Source organism: Nymphaea colorata, chromosome 4, assembly GCF_008831285.2.
Source record: "Nymphaea colorata isolate Beijing-Zhang1983 chromosome 4, ASM883128v2, whole genome shotgun sequence".
NCBI classification, from domain to species: Eukaryota; Viridiplantae; Streptophyta; class Magnoliopsida; order Nymphaeales; family Nymphaeaceae; genus Nymphaea; species Nymphaea colorata.
In genome coordinates, this window is record NC_045141.1 from 14,614,118 (window position 1) to 14,636,017 (window position 21,900).

The 21,900-nt window shown below is 37.1% G+C and overlaps 1 protein-coding gene across 3 annotated transcripts; it reads right to left on the reverse strand.

The window, feature by feature from the left end:
• Positions 1-207: 207 nt before the first annotated feature.
• LOC116252912 (uncharacterized) lies at positions 208-21,434 on the reverse strand. 3 transcript variants are annotated; one of them, XM_050077506.1, is made up of 17 exons: positions 20,950-21,434; positions 20,303-20,370; positions 14,663-14,821; positions 14,414-14,581; positions 9,793-9,943; positions 8,657-8,736; positions 6,340-6,612; positions 6,119-6,262; positions 5,849-5,983; positions 5,637-5,735; positions 2,532-2,588; positions 2,313-2,455; positions 2,151-2,221; positions 1,335-1,453; positions 1,183-1,251; positions 971-1,069; positions 208-880 (listed from the first exon to the last, which is right to left on the reverse strand). In XM_050077506.1, the coding sequence occupies exons 1-17, from the start codon at positions 21,044-21,046 to the stop codon at positions 641-643; spliced, it is 2,172 nt and encodes a 723-aa protein (XP_049933463.1). In that variant the 5' UTR covers positions 21,047-21,434; the 3' UTR covers positions 208-640. The 3 variants fall into 3 exon arrangements, with proteins under 3 accessions (XP_049933463.1, XP_031483391.1, XP_049933464.1); XM_031627531.2 differs by having other exon boundaries at positions 2,313-2,446; positions 20,950-21,433; XM_050077507.1 differs by lacking the exon at positions 20,950-21,434 and adding an exon at positions 16,901-16,986.
• Between the last annotated feature and the right edge of the window lie 466 nt (positions 21,435-21,900).

Here is a 21,900-nt window from a genome sequence, read left to right on the forward strand (position 1 = left end):
TTAAAAGGGCATGCCCCAGCAGATGCCAAGAACCAGAGGGAAGAAAAAACTCGTCCATCTCCACACAGGTTCAGCTACACAAGCGAACCTGTCATAACAGAAGTGCCTTGACCATACAAAGTATCTTGTCTGACGTGAGAAGTTTATTCCAACTTATGCAAAACATGAGTGAAATCAATGCGAAGTCTTCAACTCAAAGAGGCTACGTTTATGAGCATATGGAAATTTATTAACAATATTTTATTAATCTAGAGAACAACTCAACACATTTTACAACAATTACCTCCATGAAAAAGGGGCAAGAAATGAAAGTTGACAGCTGAATAAAGTTTTTACATTGGATATTGGCTACAAAATTGTAGGGCACGAAGAAATATGCTGTGCCCGATCAACAAGGTGGGGCAGTAGCAGGACCTGCATGATATACAATGGGAACATCTCTTGGCATGTAGGGATGGCATTTTAGATATTGGATGACCATCATTTGTTTATTCAGAGAATGTTATATGTCGAGCTCTGCTATATGAAACTCTATAGTCTGTCCCCGAGGAAAATGGAATTAATAGCTCTACAATTGAAATAATCATGATGGCATGGATTTGACGCATAAGCACCATAACTGGAGGGTCTTGACAACATGCTAAGCTCTCTTCACCATTGCAACTGCAAAGCAGGTATGGTGGCCGAAGACAAATGATATCTCGAGCGAGGGGTCACAGGCACCAACCTGATGAATTACATTTAACGCAATCCTATTGTGCTCAGCAACCTGTTCTATCTGGCGAAGCTCCGATAGCCTCTCAGGGTCCCCAGAAAAGGTACCTCTGAGCTCCTTTGAAATCCTCTGGATGTCCCGGAAATAATTGTATCTCACTATAGCCTGATTTACACAATGTCAGTAAGCAGCGACCTAGTGAAATATGAATTTCTAAAAGTATTCCGACACTAACTATTCATCACAATCACTTACAGAAAAATTCACATGGGCTGTTGAGTCCTTGAAAAGGGGGTACGAAACACCATCAGGCACACGTGCTTTTAGAAGGAGATCAAAGTGCTGGAAGAATCTCTGAATGGGCAGAAAAATTTCTGAGAAAAACTTCTCACTGGGTATAAATTTCTTCTCACATAAAAAACACAACAGATGGAAGGGGTAACAATCAAACAAAAAACTGCACATGCCTCCTGCTCGGTACTGAAAGCAGACCACTTTTTCACCAACTGGCGTTCATTAGCCAAAGCTGCACTCATCTAAAGGAAAAAAATGGACCAGTCAATTCACAAATGGTAAAACAATTATGCTTATTTGAATTTGACAGGGCCATTCAATTTACCATTGCAAGCCCTTCAGAAAGGTAAATGTAGCACTGAAGCAACAACATCTTTGGTGAAAGTCGAGCATCTCTTGCCATGTCCTTGGAGTTTTCCCTTCTTTTCTTCCCTTTTCTTCTGGCTAGTTGATTTTATTTGTGGATAGAAAGAAAGGATCTTAAACAAGCTCACAAGTACAGAGAAATAGAGAACAAAATTTGCAGTAAGGAAGGTCCAAGATGGAAATCATACTGATCCTCAGCTACAAGAGCAAGGAAAGAAAACCAATTATATACATGCTTTTGCCTACTTTTATAAACTGAGTTATCAATCATTGGACTCATGGATTTATAGTGCTATCCTCGTGTGTCCAAGAAAGTTTATGCTGATCTTATGTTATTTTATCTCAATTTGTAAATTTTTAAGTTCTGAAATTTTAGGAATTCATTTACTGGCCCAGAAATATGATATTTTATCGTTCCATATGCCTGCATCTACCAAACAAAGGTTTTAATATATTGTTTACAAAAATGATATATAATTTATCTAAGTCTAAAAATCTTTTTGGTTGGAAGTCAAGACATCAGTGTTTGTGTTTTCACACAAGGCATAGCCTCCAGAGATTAACATAAGATTCACCTTGGGAAAAGAAAACATAGGTGATGAGAACAAACACGAGAAGACCAGGGGTACTCTACATACTTTGAGTATGTTACAGGCACATCCTCCATATGGTAGCAATAGATACACAAGTAGCAGGAGGCTACACATGCATAAAGCAGATGAGTTCATCAGGGGATTTGCATTGTAAAAGATGTAAAATAGAACAAAGCACTCACATGCATCAGAGTTTTGAGATATTCTGAGTTGAGCTTTCTCCATCAGTTTGACAAATATAATGTAAAGATACCTGTCCAAGTTAGATGTGAACTACATTATTGCTGAAAACAAAGTCACATAGCATGAACCAAAGTCATTTTCAACCAACATCAGATACTGACCAGTAGACCATGCAGTATTCACCAGGGCCATAGAGTTCCAGCTCAAAACCAAGCATGAGGTAACGAGCAGCAATCCAGTAAATCTGTTCTTCTGTCCAAATAAGTAGATTTGCTGATGTATTCGCCCACGAATTCTGCACAAGCTGCTAACTAGTTAGAAAGCACTAAAATGCAACAGAAAAATTGAAACACTGAAACCCATAGAACAGGATACTGTACCTCATCAATGGAAACACTGAAGGAATCTCCAGATTCTTTTGAACTACTTAAATCCAGCTGAAAATGACAACAAAAAATGTAAACGATGTAATGTATAACAAAGCATCTCAAAATAATATAAATCAGTAGAAAGTTGGGGAACAAGGCAGGAAAAAGAAAAGAAAAAAATCCTCAATCAGAGATAGGATTAGCAACAAATGGACCACAGGATTTGCACCAGAGGCGATGTTTTATTTAATTTTTAAGTTAAATATTTATTGAAAAATGTTGTAAATTGCACAAACTCAAACAATTTAAATATATAAGAAATACTAGAAAAATTATAAAGAAATGAGGTTTTTCTACTTTCTTACAAGAACATTGATAAAGATTTACAATAGCCAGTAAAATTTTAAAAAGAAACAAGAAAATGGAAACAAAGGTTTTAAACTGTAAAGTACACTAAAAAGTCTTCTTTTAAAGAACGGAGAAATTATTTTGATATTTACAGAGAGGAATTCAATTTGATGATACCTTCATAGGATCACAGCACTAAACAAATGAAGCTTATACTCATGTTTTTCCGCACTAGAGAAAAGTCAGCAAACTAAATTGTTTCAAAACAAAATCTTAAATTATTAAGATGCTTTCTGTTCATCTTCTATTTAATCTCTAATTTTGTCATCTTTCTAACTGAGGAATTCGTTAATGTGCATGTTAGATGGAAAAGTCCTGCCAAATTGTTAAAGGTACAAATTGGGTCTTAGCTTCCTGTGTTTCATATATGGCCTTTCATGTTCAATGGGAGCTCAGTGGTTAACTGTAAACTTTTTGCACTCCCATATCTAAATTTACTACAGCTGTATTATGATTCGGAGTTGAGATTCAAACCTATCTAGACAGTTCCTAACAGCTAGATATCAAGAGATTGGGGACTACCTTCGCTCTCCTCATTTTCTTGTAGACAGGAGGTTCTTGCCCTCATTTTAGGTTCTTCTTGCACACTTTGCTAAGAATAAGCATATCAAATTTTAGTGCCTCTGTGCAACTTTTTCCTTCTTGACAGTGCCTTGCGGCACTTTTTGTCCTCTCAAATGGAGTTGTGCTAAATGCTCTGTTTAAGCATTCATTGTTGCTTGTCAAGTTCTTTCTTTGTTCGTCTTACTAATAAATAGGTTATACTTATCTTACAGACATGACTGGGGAATGGACCAAAATCACCTGAACAACACATGCTCAAGCAATGGGCTAAGCCTTGTTTCTTCTTGTCCAAACAATGATATGATGAATAAAGGTCTTCTCTTACTGCAGCCTGCAGGAAGAATGACCTAGCTATAACAAAGAAAGCCAATTCGAGTTTGTCCTTTTGTTGCCTAATCCAAGTTATGCTGGTGAGAGTTACCAACAGATACCTTGATTAGTCTGCATGCAAATAAAGTCTAGAAGGACAAATCTAAATGGTGCAACTGAAGCTGCATTATTTACAAGTGATGAAATCTTCTATGTTCATTTGAAAACAAGTGTTATTTGCATTTAACTATAGGTGCAACCAAGTCCTAGAGTGTTGGTCATACAGACGTTCAGTAACGTTGAAGGACTGATCGCTTGTATCATCCGACAGTCCACTCTTGATATGACATTACTGAAAGTCCATTATTTCATAGCCAACAGAAGATGACAATGAGAAGATCATACATATTTTCCAATAAAAACACCAAAAACTGGGATCTGTTCGTAAGTTAGCTTCATAATATGTTATAACTTATAACGTATAATGCAGCCAAATTAACTCATTATGGAACAGAATTTACAAAGAATCTGTTCAGTGCCAAGAACCAAAAACCCGACTAGGGTTATTCTACTGTTTTAAGTTTGGCACCTTGTCACCTATATTTAACACTTCACTTCTAGAGGGAGAGAGGGAAAAAGGAAGCAGGATTATGACTTAAGAAAAAACAAGGTAACCCCAGGCTAGGGGTTCTTAAATGTGATATACAATCCAGTCTGTTTAGACTCAGACAAAGGGGTGCAAGCTGCGCCATCAGCCTAATGAGTGGAATATGTCAGGTTCAAACTAGAACCTTCGTTTGGGTATGGCTTACTCACATACAGGTTTTAGTACGCCAACACCTTACAGTCAATATTTTGGATGGATAAGGATGACCCAATCACACAAGCCACTCATATGGGACAACATAACTCCATACTTATCAAGTATCAACAATGACAAAGTTTGTGTAGACTGAACAATACAAAATAGAACAATTTTTGTGAGTTTAGGTGTTGCTTATACACTCACATATGATAGCAGTGCTGCATTTTGTCAGCAATGATAATTTTTTGCTGACATGCATGTGCACACATGTACATACACATAGATACACACACAGGCATGTGCAACATGTACAAACAAAATGAAAAACATCTCACGACATGCATACATGTATGTATGGAGAGAGGGAGAGGGTTTATTTACTTTCATTGGTACCTGATATCAACAACGTCACAATAATGGGTGAGCTTATTCAGGTGCCAAACCAAAGAAAAAGGCTTTATGTGCCTAGACATGGAAAATCTGATGGACATTATCTAACATTTTAAGACATTCGGAAAGCAACATCAAGTCTTCATTGGTCTGACAGTTCTAGCCCTAGCAAGAAGAAGAAAAAGGAAATGTCCAGTGTGTCAAGAATTGTCAATGCCCAATGCGATGGACACAGGCACATCTTAACACAAAGAAGAGATCACTAAAATCAAAGAGTAAATTTCTCTTTCTTTTTTCTCTTCTTTTTTTTCTTGGCAATTGTTGTATATTTTTTGCACATTTACGTCTGTTGTTCCTCCCTTGCATGTAGAGATTTTTAACCTGATGCATCTAAGAGTTTGTGAAACAACAAGAAATAAGCCCCAAACTATACATCCATCTGGAAAGTCTTCTGAACCTAAATGCAGAAAGTCAGGTAATATTTTCCCGGAAAATTAGATTCTTCAAATTTAACCTTTCAACCTTAATAATCATGAGGATATAAACATAGCAAGAGAAAGAAAAGGAAGGTTGTAAAAACATTAGACAAAATTAAAATCAATGTGAGAACTGAGAAGAGCTTTTCAGCTCCCAAAACAAACCTGCCCTGCAATGATACTCCAGTCTTGCAAGATCTTTCCAAGCTTACGCCTTTGCCATGCAGTATTTGTGCAAAGAATCTTTAGCAAACTGATCAGTAACTACGTAATCAAGGACAAAAAGTGAGTTATAAGATGACAGACTTAAAGGAAAATATGAAAGTTAGTGCTTAATCAAAGAAGGCACTGGTGGAGATGATAACAAATCACTGAACCTGTCCCAAACGTTGTATCAGTTCATGCTTCTGTAACTCTGTGTTCTTCATAATATGAGGCAGTGCCGTAGCCTGAGAGATCACTTCATGGAAAGGATCTCGCCCATACAGCTTCCCATCATGAATCAGTAGAACCTGTTTTATAATAACCAAACAGAGAGAACTAGAAACCTTCACTAAAAGCAAACAAGCTGCAATACTTGATTCAGTAACTAAGAGTAAACGTAAATACCAACAAATGAGAAGATTAGCATGAAGAAATAAACTAACCTGCAGATGAGCTCTTGCAACCAAATCAGGTTGAGATTTTTGGAATTTAACAATGAACTCAAGAAGTTCTTCTACATGGAGATCTAAAGATAATGCACATATGACATCCAGATCTTGCAGCAATTTCTCGAAATATTCAAGTGTCTGGTGAAACATGAAAAGCACCTTAGAGTACTGAAATAATAACAATATTACATTTTTAATTTCTTCAAAGTGTTCACCTTTGTCCAGCTAAGGATTTTTATTGCACGTGGAGGTGTCGGAGCGGATAATCTAGCATTTAAGTTAGCATCAAATCCAGCAGGAGGACAACCAGATGCTGTAGTTCTGTCTTCAATATTCACTTGAGATGTCACATATGCGTTACAGACAAGGAACCCTGACGATTCACGCATAGCTGCAAGCTCTAACAAGCAAGAAGCTATGTGTTTCCTTGCAAGTTCCAGACCCCTTCCTTGAGGTTTCCTCAAACACGTAAGAACATGATGAAGGTGCTGCCAGTAATACACGTGACCATCAGGCTAGATGATAAGTCAATAAATTTGTTGTTTCAAACAAAAAAAAGGAAGTGCAATATATGACGCAAGCATAGATCATACTTGGTTTTTGTGCTACAGAATGCAATTTGTAATAAGCCTCAAACAAAAAATAAAACGTAACTTGCACAATAAACTCCCATGGAAACAAATTCCAGCACATTACTTTAGGCAAAAACTGGCTACCTAAAATGCATCATGCTCTAGGTGCAAGATACACCTGTAAGTGGTCCACAAGACTAACCTTAGAAATGTGATTGCTACACCCACTGAATCGACTCTTAATCATGATTTTTCTATTCTAAGACAGTAATTTAAAAGCCAGAAAATTCAGGCATTTGATCCATTATATCCCTATAAAGTCCAGTCTGTACTTTTGAAAAGATGCACAAGAATGGAACTCTAGGCTCCTAAGCACAAAAATCACTAATTCAGTAACTTCATACTGAACCTTCAGGTATAAGTTTCATCAGCCGAGCACAGCAAGCTCAAGACTACAAGATACTTTCCTCTACATCTTCAGACAACAATTTACACTTAGAAGCCATGTTTCCATCCAAAAGATACAATCTAAAATTTGGGTAAGAATATTTTCAATGCACAAGAATAACGATCACCAAGTCTCAATATAATGGGTATGATCATGTTATTGAGATTTCTCTGCCATTTTTAATAAACATACACTTACATACAGTTTGCACAGACATCAATGCAAGTTTCTGTATATGCAGTGCCCAAAATGATAGTTAAAACAAGTGTCGACTGTCAAGGTATAAAGGCAGACACATTTGCAATGGACAAGGATGACAATTATAGAACTAGAATCTGCAACATGCTGTTGAAGCTTGTATTAGACACCAATAACATTAGACGTCATGTCACTATTCTTTAACAAAACTACTATTGTTCTTCCATTTTTATGCCTATTAAAACTTGCTACCAACTTGTTATAAGAATCCACATCCATTTTGATCACATGCGAGCAGCAATACAATCCAGTTGCTAGAAATATTAGTTTCATTTCACACAGTTCCTACAGATTTCTGCATACATCACGCAGTTGCTGACATCTATAGACATCATTCCCCTATTTTTGCATGATGCAGTTGTCACGATTTATTTTGGTTGCTTTCCTCATGAAGCATAAATTGGAAGTGCCACAACTAACCCTCGAAACCCCAAACCCCACAAATAGTAATAATATCATGTTTCATTTCTCTCAAAAAGTGCTTCATTTTGTTGACACGTTCACATAAACCCCAATGCGCTAGAACCCATTTTAGACATAGACAGACTGCATTATACCTGTTCCCAAGTATTCATAGGCTTAAAGTCAACATAGACAAAGATAGGACCTATAACCAATGCAAGGAGTAAAGCATCGTTTATGAGGAACTTAAACCAAGATTACCAATCTTGCATAGGAAGATGAGCCACAACTTTACCGTGTCTCCTCTATGATACCATTGAGTTCCCGCCTTCTTTCCCCCTGCACTTCCCTTCTGCTTTTTCTTGTGTTTCTTGCAACTTTTATGCAGTTTCTTTAGCACTTCTCAAGCACTTCCTTAATAACCATGGGTTTTTGATATTAAAAAATCACAAATATTTTTTAAACAAACCATGTTCTTCTTAGTTTTAAAAATAAAAATTGCCATTACATTGTGATTTTTATATTTTTATTTGTTAAAATTAGTGATTCTTATTATATGGAATAAGGATGCAAATCAGACCCAGAACAGGAGCTAGTGGTTTTGGTTATGTGGATCTAACTTGTCCATTTAAGCACAGAAGCATGCAGTTACCTGAACCTAAGTTACTCGGTGGTACTGTAACAGATAAAATTGCAAAGTCACACAAAACCTGTACATCAGCATTATATCACAAAATAGAGCTAGAAAAACATGGTTACTCATGAAATGACTGAACTTTAATCAATGGAAATCAAAGTTTATTGCAGCAGACATGCATATCAATAGAACAAAATAGGAACAGAAGGGAAGACCTTACGGAAGCGTAAGCGACATAAAACCGCTCTGCAATATCCTTCTTCTAAGTCAGGATTTGCCTGCAAAGGCTCAACATCTGCATCCACAAATGACTTAAAATAAGACTATGATTGAAAATTATCATAGAAATACCAAGACAGATATGTCATGCACAAAGCTCCAAAGCAGGACAGGATAAGAGAAAGAAAAAATATGCAAACACAATAACTAGCTAAGATATGCATAAATATACAACAGGTTTCACAGCCTGTCTGATAACTCAAAGGGCATGTGCAAAAGAAGTTCATCAATTAGAATCACATAGGTTCTGGAAAAGTTTTAACTACTTTTTATTGACATAACCCTAACAGGCAAGTTGCCTCAAAGTGGATGCTTTAGATCTAAGGCCCTTAAGTGACAAGATCACAAGCTTACAAGGTCACGAAAACATTGGCCAGCAATAGCATTCATATGCCTTAACGTGTTAGCAGAAGAACTAAAGCCTTAATTGATAAGATAATGAGAACATTAACCAGAAATAGTAAAAAGAAGAAGTCCTTCATTGCAACAACCTACCAATATCAAAATTTTCTCTTGACCAAACTACCTTCTTGGTAAATGATCAACCATTTTAATAAGGAAAGCTATATAAAAAAGATTCACGTCATGAAAAGAAAAATACAAGCATAAATTGAAACCATACACAAGAAAACAAAACTCAGCCTTGGTTTCATTCACTCGCAATTTCCACTGTATGTCTCACTTGTAATTCCACCTCAAAGCAGGAAGCTTGCATGTTAAGAAAAGGGATTGGCAGCATGTCAAAGGCCATTTGCCCACCCAAATGGTTGAGATAGATGGCCATGAGAACACAGCCATTTTTAATTTAAAGGGCTGTTGATAAGATAAAGTACTCGAAGAAATATAGTTTAAAAAGAAGGAGCTCATAAATGGTACATCCATCAGAGGGCACATAAAGCCTGAAATGAACCAGATTATGCAAATTGTAAAGCATGAAATTTTATCAGCAAATAAGTTGCACAAAAACATATAAAGGTACCTCTCAACCAAAGAAAGCACATTGTGCTGAAATAAAATTAGTGATAAGTGAAACCTTCTCATAAAAAGGATAAAAAGTAGAAATATAAGCTACCTTCAATTGCCTTCTTTTTAGACAACAAAGCTTTACAAGCACGCAACTGACGACAAACAGTTTCTTCCACTGCACTCAACATTGATAAGCACTTCTCATCACCTTCCTCTTTCAAAGAAAGGCCAAACGCCATTATAAAAAGATCCTCTTCCTAAAACACAACAGACAAAAGCAGGGTCTCAACCTTGATGATTGCCTAAATCATTACAACAAATAATATAAGACATGAAAGGCCATCCTTGCTTCCGAATCTTAAAGAAATTTGAGTGGACTCCTACATTTGCTAAAGCTGTTCAACAAACCAAGTGACAAAAGTATCACAACATGAGTCTTCAAAATAAAGGGAAAAAAGAAAAAGAAAAAGCTTATGATACATAGGAAGGGCTCAGTTAAATCTAGTGTTCTTGCTTTTTGGAGATCCAACTGATCATTAAACAATTGCACACATGGAGTCCTTTTTTAAACAAATGATAAATGCTTACAATTCAGAAACCTTATTTTCACAAGCAATTAGCTGAAGCATTTTCTTCTTTTGATAAACTACACCTGGCTTTTATGGCATCAGAGTCATGCCAGGAAACAACTGCAACTAGCACAATTCTAAAGGGAAATGCTTCTGGTGAAATACTGCCACTAAGAGTCTAAGACAATGGCACTAACAATCCAACAAAAGCTAATGAATCATGGAACAATAAACAGATACCTGCTATACAGAAGCATAATTTGATACCATACAGCAAAAACTCCCACAACCCAAAGAAATAAAAAAGAAGCAGTATTTTCAGATAGTAAGAGAAATACAAGAGAACAATGACTAAAATACACACAAGCACAATGAGGCAAACACACACCAACAAGCCAATACACTGGAAATGTCCTCTTTCACTAGCTTCTATGAAGCACATCAGTGTTTAGAAACTTTCCAAGTCAACTTGTTGACTTGGATGAGAATCATGAGACCAACCCCTTATTGGGTCAACCCAGTAAGAGGACTCGGTTATGGATTAAGCTCAGCCCACTCAAAACTCATTTGACTCAGCCAAGTTGCAGGTCAAACAAACTCGGGCAAGTTTTAGTCGTGACTTGGGTGACCTGTATCAAGTCACAGGCCACAGCAAATTTGCCAAGTCATGTGCATGAAATTTGGTAAATGGCAAGCAGGTAAAAAGATGCATTGGCGAGGTCGGTTGGTAAATTGAGTGAAACATAAGAGAAACCTGATGAGTTGATGACCAGATTTCTCTTTTACTCTGTGAGCATTAGGGCTTTGGACTTAGGTCTAACTTTCTCTTGTGAAACCCTAGCCTCATCCTTCAGACAGTTTCTGGCAAAAGCAGTGATTCTGGCAACTTCATCAACAACTCACTAGAATCCAATGACATCTAAGGTTTTTTCTTTTTTTACTGATTTCACTGTTCGTCCTTTTCCACATTTTCCAAAACAAATTTCTACTCTCTCTCTGCATTAATGGCCTCTAAATACTGTTTTTTTTCTGAATATAATTTATCAGACCACATTTCGGCATCGCTTTCTCCCTCTACTGATGGCCTCTGTACATGATGAGAGACAGGTGTGAACAGGGTACTAAACTCATTCCAAAAGATTTTGAGACCAGAATTCAACACATAGAATAAGCAACTGTGTGTTTTTGCCATGTTTAGGCTAGAACTTTCATTTGATTCTGATTTTTGACCTAGTGGAAGGTAAGACAGAACCTGTAGCCTTAATAATTCAAAAGCAATTGGTTTTTTAGTGTATCAGCAATTCCGTAGTGAACAATGAAAATCCATGTTTAACAATAATTAAAAAAACCTGGCCCGAGTCATCAAGTTGACTCATTGAGTCATGACTCATGAGTTGATCATGGACACGACGAGCCCCAAGTCACCGGATTTTAAAACATTGGTGCACTTTGAAAGTTGCTAGTATTGCCTGATGACTAGGATCAACCAACAATCCTAGCTTTCTTAGTTCCTTTGTTTCACCACACTATTGGACAGTAGAAAACGAGGCCTAGATTGCAACCCTTTAAGCATGTAGCAATCCTTTTTTGTCTCTTAGAATGTTAAAAATGCTTCTCAGTCATCAATATAAAGCAACAAAAAAAAAATCAATACAAGCACATTCTTATACAGGACAAAATCATAAAACCATGAACAGAACCATCAAATATGTAAGGTTGTAAGCAAAATATGAAAGTATAGCAAATACATTAACATCTAAGGAAAAAGAACAAAACCCACTCATTAAGAAACATGGCAATTAAACAAACATCTTCCATAGAGAACGATATAGCTTGTCAAACAATTGCATAGACAACAAAATCTTGTGAAAGAAACTTTCAATATTAACACAACTTGCATTGATATGTCACTAGTTGGGATGAAGCTAGATCCTTGATTGCCTCTTCACCTGATTGCTGCCTAATTTGCTCCTGGTTTGAGGTTGACTACTGGCAGACAGGATTTTGGTTTCTCTGTTAAAAATCCATCTGTAGGATTAATGTTGAAAGTTTCTTTGATAAGGCTTTATTAACTATCAATTGGTTTGACAAACTTTATTGTTCTCTTTGATGAATGTTTATTTGATCACCATGTTCTTTCTCATAATTTTTTTCTGTGTTCAAATCCACTGTGGTGTCTCTGATACACGGGTGCACCTGTGCACCTGAAGTGTTGGTATCGACTTGCCTGGGGCAAGACATGGGTGTCTGTACGGACACGCCTCCGACACTGCACGTACACATGCCTGGTGGTGTCGGGTATGGTCAACGTACCCAGGGTCATACCCGACCTTTTCTGGACATGGTGAGCGCTGACCGACTCCTCTTTCATCCATTTTTTGGTACCTTTTTTCACTGACCGACTCCTCTTTGACTTTCTTTTCTTAGCCAACTTCTCCTTTCCTGTGCGTTGCCCCTGCATCATCTTCATCTCCATCTTTTATGTCATTTTTTTCCTTGCTTCTTTTCCCACTTTTCACTGGCCAATGATTTAAGTCCTTCCATTCTACAACACATTACAACTGCCATGTTCTCTTTTCCACTTTCGTGACTGCAACTGCATACATGCTGTTATATATTTCTGTGTCTGTAGTTCATTGTTACATATATCGTGTACGGGTATTATATGGCTAGGGATTTCTCAGGTATAATACGAAGCACACCAGCAGCGTGCGTTGCGCTTGAAATTGATCCTTCCTCCCTATAACAATGTCTTGACATTAGCACATCATTTGCATGCCTGCTTTCCTTCCCCATGTGCAAGAAGTTCCTTAACAACCTACTAGAGCCCTTCCTCTGACCGCCCTAAAAAAGAAAGCCTTCAACAAAAGCCAACCGTGCAAGGCGGTAGAGTCCGTGTGCAGTGTCAGCATTCTCTCATGAACGCGGCATCGAGGGGTTCCCGGGTGGGAAGCCCGAGCGGAACCGGTCACTCTTGGCTATACCTCGGGAATATCTTGGCAAATTTTTAAAACATTTAAAACATTTAATAAATCCTGAAAATTATAAAAAAAAGTAAAAATTAATAAAAATTACGAAAAACACATATAATACGCCTTTTGGTACACGTTTTTTGTTTTTTGGCATTTTTTTAAAAAAGACGCGTCTAATTGCCGTTTTATACGACTGACTTATAACGTGTTTTTTCTGTTAATACACATTTTCTGTGACAATGCTGTAATTATATGTTCAATATGCAACATAGAATTTATATATTTAATACAATATAATCATATGCATTGTATTGGATTGTAACCTTAATGAACGTATTTTTTCATATGTGTATGTGTGTGTGTGTGTGTATATATATATATTATGTACGGCCAGCCGTGCCCGTGTACCCGTGATTTTGAATTTTGTCTGCACCCGTACCTATAGCTGCACCTATACCCATGTGACATAGGTACAACAAAGGTTTAGAGTGAAAAAAGAAGCAAGAAAAGAGAGGGGGATTTTTAATTTTCAACTAAAAAACTGGACAACTTTGGACTTGGTCAAAGTTGACCAAGTCCGAAAATGGACAAAAATGATCCCGGGTACGTTGACCGTACCCGGTACTGCGTTGACCACACCAGGGCCGTACCCGTACCCTTACCGTACCCGTACCATACGGGTACTCCTCCTTAAGAGGAGTACCCGTGTGACAGTGTTGTACATAGTTCCTCACAACTTTTCATTTAAAATCTTCCATACAATGTTCCCAAAATTCATTCCTTCTCTATAACTTGACTCTTCGATAATAGTGTGAGCCATAACCATAGCGATGTCAATATATCTTAAAAGTGTGACTTGTTGCTCCTTCTAATCTTGATGATGCGACGGAGAATCAAGAAAGCTGATATATTTGTATGTTAATTACTTCCATACTGTGTTTTGTGAATATGTTATTCATTTTGAAATTTTTTGACACACACACACACACACACACACATATATATATATATATATATATATATATATATGTATATATATATATATGTCTGCATGTGTGTACGGCCGTACCCCCGCACCCAAATTTTTTGAAAATGGTCCGTACCCGCACCCGTACCTATGTGACATAGAATGCAACAAATGTCATATTTTCAACATATTCAATGAAAACCTGCTTAAGATATGTACCTCATGAGTACGGGCATCAGAGACAACTGAAAGGATGGCATGGCAGGTTGTGCGCACCATTCTGCAATAAGAATGTAATAAAGCATTTGAAGATGTCCTTTGGAATCTCAAAAGATATATGCAAGAGAAGACCGTCTGTGCCAGAGAATGACCCTTGTGCCAAGAAGCCTATAAGAATAACATATATTCATCAGCATCAAATCATGAGAGATGTCATTGGTCATCACAATATCAAGAGACATCCTATACCTCACAAGCTAAAAGATGATCCATGACATCAATCATACACTGAATATCAACTGTTCTGTCAGAACTGAAAGGAATGGGTGCAGCACCGCAATCAATAGCTTCTTCAATGGAACGATAGCCACATGTTTCCATACCAGAATCCATCTTTGGATCCATAATCTGCAAGAGGCCATTGACAGTTACACTTGCTTAAAGAACAATTGAACATATAGTCAAAAGAGATGCTCAATCAATTCCAGAGAAATCACAAACCCATGTTCAGAGCATAGTACAAGTCCGAAATAACTGAGAAGGTAATACCTTTTTAAAAAATTACAAAAAATTCACATCCAAGAATTTAAGCAAACAAACATATAGCAGGATCTAGCAAATGCTTTTGTTGTAATATTGCTTGGAAAATGAACACTTGAACACAACTATGAAAACAGAAGCAACAGGTGTAGCATTGAGAGAAACAAAGAGGTTGAGATAAGAAAACACATCATATATTCATCTAGATTCAATAGATATGGCTCATATGCATTTCAAAATAAATTGTTTCAGCAATTCATAGGCAAGAACAATGCAGAGATCTAGAATCAAACAAAATTGGAAGGAACATGAAATGAAAAAACTAAATCAGACAAGACTAAAGGAAGGTAGGGAAATGTCAATCATGTTGCTTACACATAAACTAAACAAACACCAGATGCTGGATATAGAACATCCTCTTACAAAGCACCAGTAAGGATTAAGCAGCAGAGTTGCAAGCAACTACGGCTCAACTTCTTCGAAGGCCGCTCCACTCCAGCATGACTAAGGCTGCACATGGGCCGGGTTTCCTGGATGAGTGGTGCTAAACTAGGGGACCCAAGCTTGACTCAAGCCAAGTCAGGCCTAGAATACATAGACCAGGCATGGGTAAAAATCAGTATCAGTTAAAACACCCAACCTGCTTCACCCATTTATAAATTCCTTACAGAGGCAGGTAGGATGGGTCTTCTCTTAGAGGCAAGAAGCTTGTTTAGAAAATGAAGAGGGCGTGCACAAAAAAAGAAAAAACAAAAACAAGGAGAAGGTTACGGCTAACATGGATAATATATGCCACTTGTGTCCAAGTACCAGTCAGACTGACAGGTACTTGGGCATGGGTGTCAGATGGCAAGGTATAGAACATGGCTACTAGAACGTAGGTGGGGTACCCTGGGTCAAATCTAAATCCAATGTAACTAATTTAGAGGAAATTCAAAATTTTGAAAATTAATCCTCTCAAATCTTCAAAATTTTGAAGCTCTATATCTATTATACATGGAGGCACCATTTTGGGTGCTGCTTATATATATATATATATATATAGCTTCATGACTTGATCAAATCATACGTTTAATTTCATGACTATACATGTATAACTTCAACACGTACATTTAGTGCATGCATGCCCAGTCAAAAACCCATACCCACATTTGTTGAAATTGTGGTGTTTTACCTAATGTTGTAAAATAGTCAACATAACCCATGTTGTCCAGGTCCAAAAAGAATTGCAAGTTCATATCTTGTGTTATTACAAACTCATAAAAAAATAAGAAAAATACAACATAATAATTGAAAATTATGAAAAAAACTCAATATTAATAACATAAATTGTACAAACATAAAAAATAATTGATGAATACATGTTACCTACAACTTGCATGCATTCAATTGGAAAAAAAAATCAACAGTGTGCACTTATGTAATTCCCAGTACTTACATGTTTATCAGAATAAATAAGTTTCCATTACCTATGGCATACTCCTTGGAGTTTTTAAGCATTAAAAGTCTAAAAATTTGAATATCTATCTTTTGTTTTGAAATAAAACTTAGCATCTTACAAGAAAAAGCTCATTTTTATTGCATGAAATCACCCTTAGAATTTTTTACTTTAGATGTGAAAGAATGACTTGAAAGAATGACTTTTTACATTGACCATAATATTCAATCTTAAGAAATTTGTGTAACTTTAAATTTCAAAAAAAAAAAAAGAAAAAAACTTCTGAATTTTTTTATGTTTGCAGGGTATAACACACAAGATCCTGTAGTAACTTACAATATAGGGGATTTAACATAAGTTGCACATAGATACAGTTTGTTATGCCCAAATACGGTATAGTTACACCCCTGAAACCACTTTCAAGGGCGTGAGTATTGCTTTCCTCCATAGTCATGTCATGCAAGGTAATGTAATATATGATATGCTACATCACACAACACTGGTTTTACCTTTTGTATGTGCACCCACATCTATGTGAATTAGGGTTGTAGTCTCCAATGACCCTCCATAATGACTTGCAATATTGCAGCTTGAGCTGCAGCAAGAGGGCAACTCTCAATGGTAATTGCACATTCCTATTGAGGTAAAAGATGGACATAGGAAAGAAAAAATGAAGAATACTTATGAATGGCTGTCCTGCATGCTAATCGATGTAAAAGATGAATGACGGAGGAGTTAAGGAAAAATAGAACGGCTATTGAGCAGACAAAAAATGAAGGCACCAAAAACAAAGAAAAGGAAAAGTCGTTCAAGTTGGTCGGCTTTCAAATTTTCAAAAGGGTTTAACAATGTTACAAATATTGGTTGTACAACCAGGCCACCTGATTCTCCCTGTTTTCATTTTTCGCATAAGTGATCACTGTGAAGCTTCACCCTCTAACGAGGCCACCACCGACACCATGATCATCAATGACAACCTATTATAGTGGTGATTCTAATGGTGATGAATGGGGGGAACAGGTGGGGGCTCTATTCCTACCTTATTTCACCTCAATGCATTCAACAGATTCCTCTCTCTCTCTCTCTCTCTCTCTCTCTCTCTCTCTCTCTCTCTTCCATGTCATGCATGAATAATCATCACCTTCCATGTTGCCTCTTTTACATCACGTTTTCTCATGTCATGTAGACTAGTGGCCAAGCGACATACAAGGTAAGGGGCACATGCCCACCCTTACTTTTTAAAAACCCATATATAAGTTCATGTATTGACACAGTAGTGCCCCTACGAAAATAATATGTTAGTCTTACCAAAATTTCTGGCTCTGCCACTGAAGTAGGCATACACCATTCTGGGCAACATAAAAGCTCATCTTTCATGCATGCATGACATGGAAGAGAGGGAGAGAGAGAGACTGATTGGTTTTTTTTGCAAGACTAGAACTTTGCTAAATTTAATTGGATTTATTTGAAAAATTGCGCTAAAATCTCATACACATATAACATATTATAGTTTTACTTTTAATTTAAAAGTAATAACAATTTTTTGGAATATGACGCAAAATACTGCATAAAAACTAGAAACAGATCTGCTTTAAGTATGTCATACAGTTTCATGATGATGCAGAATCTGATATTTACATGGCTTGTTTTTTTGTCTTATTCAGGTTTAAGCAGAACTTGTGTGTTAAGATTCATATATAGTTAAAGGCTTAAAGCTAGTTAGCCTGAGTCAGGTCATATTCTCAAGTTCAAGCTAGGTTCAATGACATTTTGTACCAAAATCGAGTAGGATCAAAGTCAGAACTGGGCCTTGATACCGAGCCTTAACCTTAGTAGGCTTTTGCACATCATTAAGCACAAACCAATTAAAACTCTGTTGGCTATGACATACACCCATAACTCCATGCCTCTATCCAAGAATAGAAAAACCTCAAATCCTTCAGGCACTACTAAAGAAACTATGAGCTAGAAGTTTGGAATTTTTTTGCTATTTCATCCACAAACATGAAGATGAAAAATGCAGAACACTAGCATGCTTAAGGTGGTAAAGTCTGCCAAAACAGAGTGAGATATCATGAGCTAGTATGGAGAAATTTTGGGTGCTCTGTGCTCACTTTTTAGATGTTATAACCCTCTAATTTATTCTTTATTATCACCTCCTGTTGTGTGTGATATCATCTTATCATAGAGACAACTTAGTCAAATTCAGGGCTTTTTCCTGTTATACAATTGGAGGTACAAAACATTCTATAACAGGGAAACTGAGCTAATGAAACAGAAACATAGTCAGAATGCAGATAATCTACTGATGTCCTTATTGGGCAGTAGCTATACAGTGGTACTATCAGCATGGTTAGCTGAAGAAAATTACTAAGAAAACTATTTAAATTTTAGACGGTATGTAGGCTTTTACTTTAAAGTGGGTGGCATTGTTGTAAAAAGTGTATCGCAAGCCATTTTGATCTGGTCAATAGATACATCGTGTCACAAAGTATCATAATGCAGCGTATACATACTGTAAAACTATTTTTTATTTTTAAAAAATCATAAAAAATAGACTCTCTCTCCCTTTCACGCTATATATTGATTACCTTCCTTGTGAGTATAATTCCGTTTCAAAGCTGAGTTTCCCTGTTATAGAATGCTTTCTACCTTTCTATCTCTCTCACACACACACACTATAGTTGCTTCCCTCATGGGTTTCCATTTAAGTTGATATGGATCTGATTTCTAAAGCTTACATAGTCCTTTGTTGGAAACTGCATCATTGCTACCATTTAGTTCTATTAGATTTCCCGAATCATTTGGTGTATCTTCACATCGTGTCCAAGAAGGACAAGGAGCCCACCATAATGCATAGAACAAGCACTCTTACACAGGGGCAGGATCTTCTTCAAGGTCCATCTAGCGTGCCAACACCCATACTTATTTAGTTCCTATTTTCTCTCTTCACAGGTATCTTCTTGGGCCTCTGACAAAGGAAATTCTTTTTGTATGACCAGATCTAACCATTTAAAACGGAATCATCCTGGATGAGACAAAGCATATTAGCATGGATCACAAAACCATGCACAAAGTTGAAATGCTGATACTCCAAACAAGGATAACTACTTCTATGTGCCTTAAATTAGACATGTTTCAATAGTTAAACTGAATTTACTATTGATGTTCTAAGCACATCCAACCATCACTATAACAGGAATTTCTCTTTCTCTAACTGCTGAGTGCACAATCTACAAACTGTGAAGCATACTGAGTCTACTGACATCAGCTGCAGAGTTAGATAAACCGTATAAGATGAAGTCCCCATGTTTCGTCTCAACGACAATCTGAATGTTCTGTACATGACTTTGATCCTAAGCTGATCATTTGACATTTTTCTGTACCAAAATGTTCTACAGCCATTGAATGATTTTCTAGCTCAGTTGACACTGTAAGGAATTTCATGATTGTCTGTTAGGAAAGGGTAACAAACTATTAAGGAACAGGAGACAATAGAGATGACAATCATGACATAGCCACTACTTTTCCTACTCTTACAAGAATGTTTTGCTAACATCATGTAAACTGAAACAGGTATCCTCTGCAATACACCAGGCCCATCCAGAGCAAACAATGAAAGATGAGATGAACAAGAACATAAGAAAGCATAACCGTTGGCAACATTTAATCTAACTGTAACATAATAGTACAACTTAAGAAAGGAGTAATAACTAAGGTCCAAAAAATAGTCAAACAAGAAAAAGAAGAAAATCAATAAGCAGGACTAAGAAAAGCAACCAAAACACAATAACAGATGGCTATCGGCAAAAGAACAATCTACCAAATAATAATAATAACAACTTAATCAATTGTCTCCCAAAAGAATTGTAAAACTGTACGGAACCTACGGATCCACGCTTTATTAATACCTCCAAAGCAGACATAGCTGCAAAAAGGCTAAAATTCTCCCCGTGAATGAGTTCGCCGCCCTGAATATCTGCCAAAAAAATTAAATAGTCTAATTGAACAACCATGGCAACAAACACAAAAACATGCAAAAACCAAACGAGAGAAGAAACGAACAATAAATTATCGAACAGTGAAACGGATGAGCTTCCACATATTATCAAACTAAAAAAAAAAGTATTCTCTCATATTTATTCCTTATTCTGTCGACGATCGGAAGGAACACAAATTCCTTGTCTTTCTACCGAAATAAGAACCTAACGGATTTCACCATTGAGACAATTCAAACCAGCGAAAAAAGAACAGAAAGGGAAAAACTACTTGGGAAGAAAACAAGGAAAGATTTTCTGTCCAAATTCAGATGATCAAGGAAACAATGTGCTCACTCATGGTCCACATAGTTGGATTAGTTGGGAACGTGCGTCGCAATTTACTTCGAAGAGTGTATCCATAAGCATGAAAACACAAAAACGAAGAAATGAAAGAACTTCTCCTTGGTCACGAATCCACAACGATAAAGACTTAAGGAGCGGAACAGAAGCGCAACTCGAGCCGCGTGATCCAACCAAATCTGAAACGAGAACCAGGAGCTCCTGAGGACCAGACTCACCGCTACAAGCCTCTTGAAGCAGAGCAGAGACGTCTACCCAAACGGTCTGCTCGCCGGATGGAAGTGGAGGGACCCGAACGTCTCCTTTCGAAGCCATCACCTCCTCCCAATTCGGAGCAGCTCCTTCAGATGCTTCCCTCGAAGGTTTTTGATGTCCGGCCGAACAGAAAGAGATATTCACCTGATCCGCGACCGTGGCGGGAGATGCCACGACCTTTCCACTTTCCACTGCTTCCCGCCAGCGAGTGTCTGACTTGCTATATGGAGCTGCGAGAAGAGGCAGCCGAAACAGGCACTCTCGCACCGGAAAATGGGGGCTCACCAGAGATAAGAGATGTCCTAGGCTGTGGCAATGCACTCAGGAGCCGTTCAACCGGCCGACGGAGAAGGGCTGGAACCGGGAAGCCGTGGTACTCTCTCCGGCGGTCTAGTTTGGACTTTGGAGACGAGCGAGAAACTTCATTTCTTTTGGGTTACCAACTTAGGGCACGATTCCAGTGAGAAAGAAAAGAATCTGTTTTTCCAAGAGAATCTTTTCCTAAGAAAGTGTTTCTTATATGATATGTTCAATGTTTTCATATGATGTGAGAAAAATAATTAATTAATTAATTATCAAATGATCTTTCAAACAAGTAAGTTTTTAATTGCAAAAAAATGACTGGTATTCAATGAAGTTTTGATTTTTACAAACTATACTTTTCCTATAACTTTTCTTCTTTTAGGCTAAAAAAATAAAATAAAATAAAAAATTGTTTACGAATAATTTGGGATGGGTTTTAGTATTTTCCCGGAAAAAGTTTTCCAACTGCAGTCCATACTGCTAAATTGCGTATCAAAAGAGAATGAAATCTTGATTGAATTAATAAAAAGTACATGTGAGTATATCCATGGGGCGTCTGATCAAGTACCAAAATCATATCTTTGCTAGGACCCATAGTTCCTCAAGTCATG